Raw genomic sequence first — 8869 nt, forward strand, 5'->3', positions numbered from 1 at the left:
AATATGTAACCAGCAGGTCTGCAGTGTGTAACTGTGGCTTGACAGTGACGTCATCGCTCCAGTTAGAGGCTGCTGCCTTCAGGTGTCTGAAGGAAAGGCCTTCAGTGTCGAACCACTAACTGTCATGACAGACTTTATTCTGCCTGGATGGCTTTAATGCTATCACAATTAATGAAGAAAAAAAGTTATTAACTAAAGGACACTCATAACCCAAATACCTGTAAATAATGTTTCTGTCCATGCAGCTGGTGTCCTCTCAGGAATCCACTTCATCATTAGTGATGAAAGCTGCATCAAAACCACCAAACACATCAGCATCATTTAGGCTCTGATATCTGGAGGTTGGCAGGTGTGATAATCATACTTATTTATCAATGAGCAGGATTATTGATTCTGCTTTCATTCATGCACACTTTTAAAAAAGTGCTGACATGCATAATCTTTAAATGCGTTAAAAGTTTGGCTGCAGAACTTTTTAAACAAAGTTCCTGGAGTGAAGGGGAGATGACCACGACTCCTGTGGTGGACTCATAAAATGACTCGTCTGAATGTGATCTCACTCCGAACTGAAGTGAACAATGGACTGTGATTCCCGTGCTGGGTTGGGGGTACAACTCTGAGGGGAAAGGCTGAATCTGTTGGGCTCATTTGGAGGAATGTTTGGAATGGGACAGCTGCGTCGACCCGTTCCCACATGTCTGGGCTTGAAATGTGAGGCAGCTGAATACTTAAGATGGCAGAAAGCAGTTGTGGAAAGTAACTAAGTACATTTTCTAAGTACTGTACTTAAGTACAATTCTGAAGTACTTGTACTTTACTTGAGTATTCCCATTTCATGTTACTTCCTACTTCATTTCCGATAGAAATATTGTACTTTTACTGCACTACATTTATCTGACATCTGTAGTTACTTTGAGATTTGACATTATTGGCTTCTAAAACACATTACATTATTATATACTGAACCAGTTTTTCCAGCCTTTGTGGCTTGTGACCCTGATGCCAAATGTTCCAGAAGTCGTTGCAGTTTCCCTCTTAACTTCTCAGACGGCTTCAGTTAAAGACATTTTCCAGGTTGAAAGTATACAATTATTCACAAAAAGTAAAGATTAGTGAAAGTATTACTTCACAACCCCCCAGATGTATTTTGTGACCCTTTGGATTAACCTGCCTGTACAAACTGTGTGTGAACTCGTTCAACGGTTTTTATATATTCTTCAAATAACATTCACAGGGCCATGTTTAAGTGAACGTTTAAGTACATTCAGAAGATAATACTTCTGTACTTTTACTTTGTATATATATGGTTGCATTGAGGAAAGATTGGATATGTTTCTACACCACTTTATTAAATAAGCTATTCATCTATTCAGTACAGTCCAGTAATCAATAAGTTCAACGCTTTATTGTAGAAAGACTGAAAGGCATGAAAGCCCCAAATGGACTCAAGGAAATAGATAAATAAATGAATCATTGAGTAATAAACATTTTCTTCATTTCCTCTTCTGAGCTTTTATTATCACTTGAGAAATTACACATAAAATCACCATCATTTTCTATGTGCAGTGTGCGAGTAACACTGTGACCTAATTAGTTATTATGATATGCAAATAAGATACAACAGCGTGTCTCCAAAATGCAAATAATAACATAACCTAGTTTTCAATATGCAATATGCTAATTAATATTCAAAAGGGGCGTGGTCTGTTTATTTCAATAGGGTTTGTCTTTTTCAGTGATATACAGCCATTCTTATGAACGACAGGCGTGGTCTATTTGTGCACAGCTTCAAGAGGAATTTAAATCAAATCCTTTGCATTTGATTGGACCGCTCATAGCTCATGGTCCATAGAGACTGTGTTTCCACACACACCTCCCTTCACTAAAAGTTGGGATGGATATGATGATGTCGTTGATTGAAACTGGTTGTCACTAGCTTACATAAGCACACATCATATTGTGTCTTACAAGTAGAAACGAGGATATATGCTATATATTTATTGTCAGTATGCAGAATAATGGGGGAGTGACCAATGTGTTCAGACCAAGCCCCCAGGAAGCAAATTTGACAAGTGTCCAAACAGTGGAATTACAGCCTCTGGGTCTGCCACGTGATGCCAACACATGAACACATTATTTAATTCATTAGGTCCTAAAAGTTATAAAATATCCGGAGTTATTTTTCTTCCTCTGTTCGTGTGAACGAGAACGAGGATGGACCGAGGCCTGGGAGGCGGGGCTAAAGGAAACAACAGTGTTTGGAGTGATTCGTTTCAACAATCCCAAATATGTATTACAGCTACCTACTAAAAATGAGATTTACAAATGTGTACAAGGATTTGTGAGTAATTGTGTGTTTTATGTTCCAAGCTACACACAAATACCAAGCTTCCAGTCTGAACATGTGTCAAACAATGCACACTCAAAGCTGGAGAGACTAGCACGTTAGCCTAGCTATGATGCTAACTGGCACTATGGACTAGACAGGCCCAGGAGGAGGGCTGTTGTTCCCCGGTTGTATAGAAGTCTATGAGAAAATGACTCTACTTCTCTCTTGATCTATTACCTCAGTAAACATTGTAAACATGAGTTTATGGTCTCAATCTCTAGTTTCAAGTCTTCTTCAACACAGCATGATGTTCATTTAGTAAATACGCAACCACCACAGGTCAGTGACACTATAGTTTGTTTGTAGTTTGATATCCAAGTAGCAGAAAAGACCAGCTTAGTGTACAGGGAAAACCAAAACTGGCAACAAAAAAAAGAGCGAGTTTTTAAATGTGTCCTCATGAGCCTGAACCTGGTCTGCATCAGAACCCCCAACCCCCCCTCCCCTCCCCCCACAGACCTCTGTGCAACCTGGCTGACCTTTACGATCTCTGCTGCCAGTCTGCCACCCCCTCCCAGAACACCTCTTCTCCACAGTCCACCCCCCCCCCCCGACCCATCACCCATCACCCCCTGTCCTGACAAAGCATGCCTCCCTCCCCCCTCAGACTGCACCTCTCCCCCCTTACCTCTGTTGTCTTCCTCCCAGCTACACCAACAACACTCCCCCCCCCCCCCCCTCATCCCACATCAGAGTGAGTGATTGGTCAAATAAATAAGAACATTCTTTGAGCATTTCTATCCAGAGTCATGCTTCAAATCTATAGGTATTCATCTATTTTATTTTACTAGATCCACATATCTAAATATGTAGCTTTTGGATATCTGAGTTTTGGTGCGTAATATTGTTTTTCATAGTATTATGAATATAATATTTCAATAGAATCAAACCAAAATAAATTACAACATAGGCGGAAACATCCTAAATGCAGATGTGGATTACAAATAGGGAAGATCAATAAAAAATCACTGATACCAAACAGGACATCAAAGGTTTTGATTGAGTGTGTGTGTGTGTGTGTGTGTGTGTGTGTGTGTGTGTGTGTGTGTGTGTGTGTGTGTGTGTGTGTGTGTGTGTGTGTGCGTGCGTGCGTGTGCGCGCACATGTGCGTGTTCAGGAGTGTGTGTCTTTCCCGCTCCAGAGGGAGGAGCTCTGTGTACACCATGGAAACGTGCTCATTGTCCACATCATTTGTGAGTACAGCGCAAAGGCTGAACCACGGTTTGTTCTGACATCATGTCATCTTTTTGTTTTGTTGGATCCTTTATTTTGAAGCAGAGGTGTTGTGTCTTAATGCAGTAGGTGAATGTGCTCTGTAAATAATCAGATAAAGACTCCTCTGCACCCTGTCTCTGTGTCATTACACCATGCATTGTTCACATTGACTCATTCCTTCCATCCCTACCTACTGCAAGTTATTATGGGTAGCGGGAGCTGGAAATAGCCCACAGAGCTGGAGGAGCAGCGATGGTGTGATGTGTTAGGGTAGAGACGGAGAAATGAGCCAGCCAGGAAGAGGAGGAGGATGAAAGGGAGGAGGAGGAGGAGGAGGGTGCTGGAGGCTGTGAGGGAGGGTCAGCCTGTGGTGGCTCTGCTCTGGATACACAGCCCTGCTGATATCTCCATTCATTGATTTTAAAGAACACCACCAAGTGGCACAGAGCAGAGATAACAGGAGGAAGAGGGAAGGCTAGGTCTCACATGGTGCAGGTAGTGCATGTATTTGATGTATTCACGGATCATTTGTTGGGGACAGACAGCATTATAGACAATAGCCGTCCCTATAAGCACAGCATGCTCAGCATGACAAACCTCATTAAGTATTTCATGATTCATTATGAGCAGCTCTTTGGCCAAGGAGGCTGGGGAGTAAAACACAGCATTTGCCACTTTACCAAAAAGAAAAAGAGATTAATAATGAACTCAAGGCCCACTTACTAGTGTTTTCTACTGCATCTACAGTCGAGTTTGCTCATGACAATAGCTCGTCTGTCATCATGTGACCCAATGAAATGTTGAACATATAATGAGTGGAACATATACAACAAGCATACTCCATCCATTGAGGAAGACCATGACATGCAGCTGAAAGCCCAGGAAAAAAGATACGTGGACACTGAATTTAGTTCTTCAGATTCCTTTTTATTTTCTTCTTTTTATCAAACTACTGTTTCCAAGGTCAAATGAAAATAGATAATGTTGTTTTGGACAGTTATATTGCATTATTATTGTTTCCCATTTCTAAGGGTTTACACTTGTTACTAATGACTTTATTCATGTTAAATCATTTAATAACGATTGGGAAAAATATCACATGGACTCAATCTATTTACAATAACAACTTGTTAAAGCAACAGTTTGACATTTTGAGAAATAAGCTTATTTGCTTTCTGTCGTACACTTAGTTGAAAAGATCAGCACTCTCATATCTTTCTGCAGAACTAAGAAATAGTCTGAAAATAAACTTGATTTTAGACCATTTCAGTGTTTCCAGTCTTTGTGCTAAGCTAAGCTAACCTTCTGCTAGCTGTAGCTTCTTATTGAATGTATTATCGATATTTCCTTTTAACCTTTACGGCAGACTTAATGGATTACTGTAAAAAGTATTTTATTATTTACATGTATTATTATATATAGCTTATAATAAAGTCAGACACCGGTCGCCCTTTATTAATGACATATGTATTTCCATACTTTGCATTAGTGAATAAAAGGGAACCACACCAGTGTGCCTGATGTAATAAGCATGAAAGCATTTCCAGTGAATGTATTGAAGTGTGTTTTTCCTGATGTGTGACCCTGGTCAGTCACTGTAGGCCTGTGACTGCATCAGTATTCAATCAGAACAAACCACAACAGCCACATATACGGTTTTCATTTTTTATTAAGATTATACATTTTTAACAAATATTTTCTGGAACAGTTTTACCCGGTGATATACAATTTAGTAAGCACAAAAATACAAGAATAACAACAAAATATGTAGAGAATGGCTGAATACTCTCTTTATTTTGGTACACATAGTGCTCATGAAGCTAATGCGTGGATTCTCAGGTTATGGCTAAATCAAGAGTTTGCCTTTTTAAAACAAAAGGACTAACATAATTATTTCACAAAACAAAGTAAAACTCACAAAACCAAGACATGTTGGAATTATGAATTACTGTGAAGGCTTTGAGCAACCAGGATTAAGAGGAGGGGGGAAACCAACCATCACTGCTCACTATCTCACACTGGGAGAGTGTTCCAGTACCAAAGTGTCGGAGCGCCATTCAGTGATGTGAGTTGGTTCAGAGTCTGTGTACCTCAAAGTGTTTAGGAGGGAGTCTCATTTCACATGACAACAATCTGTTTTTCCAAAAGGCTCCTTGGCCCAGAACAGGAGAGACGTCCAGTCACTTTCTGTTTGTTACAATAGTTAGCAGTGGTGTGCATTTCATTTAAGGCAACGGAAGTCAATCCATTTCATCAGTCACAGAAGTGTCATCTGAAGACATGTTTCTCCTATTCTGACAACAGGAGCACCTGTACACAGCTCACTGTGTGGGACACAAACTCTCTCATCTCCCTGCTCGTTTAAATGCTCACTTTTTAAATAGCTTTTCTTTTTTCCTGCAAAAATAAAGTTGATTTAGACCTTGTAGAGGAGACAGGTTCAGTTGTAACGCCTCCATATCCTCCAATCAGAAACAGGTGTGGGTGATGTCACACGTACACACCGATTAACCACACTGGCATATGTTAATATGTGAGGTATAATTCTTGACACTTATCTTTTTATTACAAGTATGTGAAATGCCATCCAATGCTCAGAGGTAAAGGTTCTAAATTCCTTGTCAATGTTTTACATATAATGAACAATCATGTCAGTTATAGATTACAGTTTGGCCAATTGTGATGTTTTGACACTTTGAGTGTTATAAGTTTATGAATAATTAATTACCAAACAAGTGAGCATTACTGGACAGTGAAATGTGCTACTGGCCAGGCTGCTGTTGGTGAACTGACCTCACACATGACACTCTGTGCGTAACACGGCACAGCTTCTGTGATAACACTGATTTCACCGAGTACACGTTCTGCTGCAGCACTCGGACTGTGGCACATACAGAGGACAGTTCTCCCGGTGAACTGCCAACGTTCCCCCCGTGGTTCCTTTTATATTCGGTAACGTTCCAAAAACTTGTTCACAGAACATCCCCGGGAGGTTGTAGTAAGCGTTCCGTCATGGACACGTTACTCTGGGAACGTTCACTAAGTCTTGCGTAGTCATTTCAAAAACACAGAACATTTGCTGAAGTTTACAGGCGATATGTTCACATGAGAACATGTTGTAAACGTCCTGCAGAACATGGGAACGACACTTTGTTATCAGGAACATTCTCCTGAGTTTGGTCGCGCGTTCCCCAACAATCTCCTCTGGGTTTAGTTTAATACTTCATGTTATAACTGACCCCGGTGTCTCCTAAAATAAAGGCTTTGATTCAAAATGCCACAATCGCTCTTGTCCATGCCCCCAGACTGGCCAGGACCTGTTTGCTACAGATCTGTTCCAAGTCCGCCTGTCTGCTCAGCAGCCCTGAAAACCCCGAGCCGAAGATGGAAATCAGGTTGGAGATGTTGGACGTGTCCGTGTAGTCTAGGTTGGAGTAGGAACAGTCCTCGCGTTTCGCCCGTTTGCGAGCAGCTGTAAAGTCCGATACTTCCTCAACGTCGGATATACAACAGCCGAACTCAACCTTCCGCTTCTTGGCCGAGGACTGCGCGCCCTGACCGAACTGGAGCGCATCACAGCAGCAGTCCTGGTGGAGGTAGCCGTTCTCCACGGTGGTCACCACATGCGTGTCCAAATCCAGCACCGTGGTCTTGTTGCAGTGCGTGCTGCTGCTTGCGGGAAGTTGGTCACAGTGGGACACAGGGGAAGCCTCCATGCAGCAGCTCCGGTAGTAGGAGGGATCCGGTTCCCGGCTCCCGTCCTCGAGGGATGAGCAGCCGAAAAGAGCGCTCGCTGTCCGGGAGTGCACCGCTGACTGCGCCGCGCCTCGGTGGAACGCAGAGCCGCACAGACTCGCCTCTTCGCCGCAGCCAGCTGCCCGCGCCTGCTCCTCATCGTCGGCGTCCTCTGCGTCCAGATCCAGCGGGTTGAGCTCCTGGATCTCGTTGCAGACCGTCATCACCTCCTCGTACTGCTGCATCCTATAGATCTCCGCGTATTTCTCCTTGATGTAGACCTGCCTGGCATTCCTCAGCACATAGGACACCAGCAGGTTTTTGTGCAGCTTGATGCCCCCTCTCTGCGTCCTGGAGTTGTGGATCTTCATTAGGGAAATGGAGATCAGACTTTGCGCGTCCACTGCGCATTCCATGGTGTTGATCATTATGATATTTCCCCAGTCCACCTCCAGCTCCTCTCCGGGAGGCGAAACCAGACTCTCAGCTATCTCAACGGGAGTCGTTTTGTTCGAGGAGAAAGGTTTGAGTCAGCTCTGTGGGGAAACATCGGACACAATGATCCGCCTCTTTCTGAAAGCAAGCAATTATTTGCAGATGGCCTGAAACCAGAACTCATATATAGTCAAGACTGAGGGCCCGCCCTCTTCAGGAAGAGCCAATCAGAAGCCTGGGATCTTTTGAGTGGCAGACTTGCGCGCTGGAAATATGTCCTTCTCGACCAATCAGCGTCAGGCGGTTCCTCTGTACTATTCAAATTCCACCCTGGTTGTCTGACAGGAATATCCTCATTGCAGCTGCCCCATAGCTGGGACTTCCAGAAAACCAGTTAGTTTTCCGGATAAACCAACCGAGATAAAAAAAAAAAGTCTTCACAGATTATTTTTAAAGTTTGGTGTTCCAAGGACAAATGTAACCTTTTAGACCAAGATAGCTGAACTTCATTTTGTCTCCAAACTTTTGAAGACAGACTTGAGATGAAACAAAACAAGTAGAAGAACAAAAACCAAAACAAGCACATTGTAAATGATGACACCTCATAGGGCTAACAGGAAGATGTGCATTGGAAAAATAGTCCTTCTGAAGCCAAAAACGCATTGTTTTCAATGCAGTATGTACAGTGTATGCACACACATATATGGATCCATACAAACAGAATGTCAGTCAAAATGTGGTGGACTCGTGGAAGTCATCCTGTGATGAAGACATGCTCAGTCATATGGCACATTAGCGCTGTAACAAGAGACTATGTTACAAACTGGGTGTTTAGTAAGACCTGGAGGTAAACACTTATTCTGTTTTAAAGGGCATCGAAAGCACATTCCCTTGCTTTCCTCTGGTATCTAGCCATGCAGATCATTTCAGTTGGATTCATCCTGGTTGTGAACTTCCTGCCTCCACCTGAATACAATGGAGGTAATTAGAAATTAGAATCGTATTTGTGGGGCTCACAGTATTGGAAAATTACATTTTGTCACGTTGTCCTGGTTACTCTGGATAGTCCACAGCCCTCACTGTCAACGTTTTTCA

The 8869-nt window shown here is 42.5% G+C and overlaps 1 protein-coding gene across 1 annotated transcript; it reads right to left on the reverse strand.

The window, feature by feature from the left end:
- Positions 1-5278: 5278 nt before the first annotated feature.
- ier5l (immediate early response 5-like) lies at positions 5279-7863 on the reverse strand. Its single transcript, XM_079178721.1, has one exon. The coding sequence runs from the start codon at positions 7765-7767 to the stop codon at positions 6874-6876; it is 894 nt and encodes a 297-aa protein (XP_079034847.1). The 5' UTR covers positions 7768-7863; the 3' UTR covers positions 5279-6873.
- Between the last annotated feature and the right edge of the window lie 1006 nt (positions 7864-8869).

Source organism: Pholis gunnellus (assembly GCF_910591455.1).
Source record: "Pholis gunnellus genome assembly, chromosome: 18".
NCBI classification, from domain to species: Eukaryota; Metazoa; Chordata; class Actinopteri; order Perciformes; family Pholidae; genus Pholis; species Pholis gunnellus.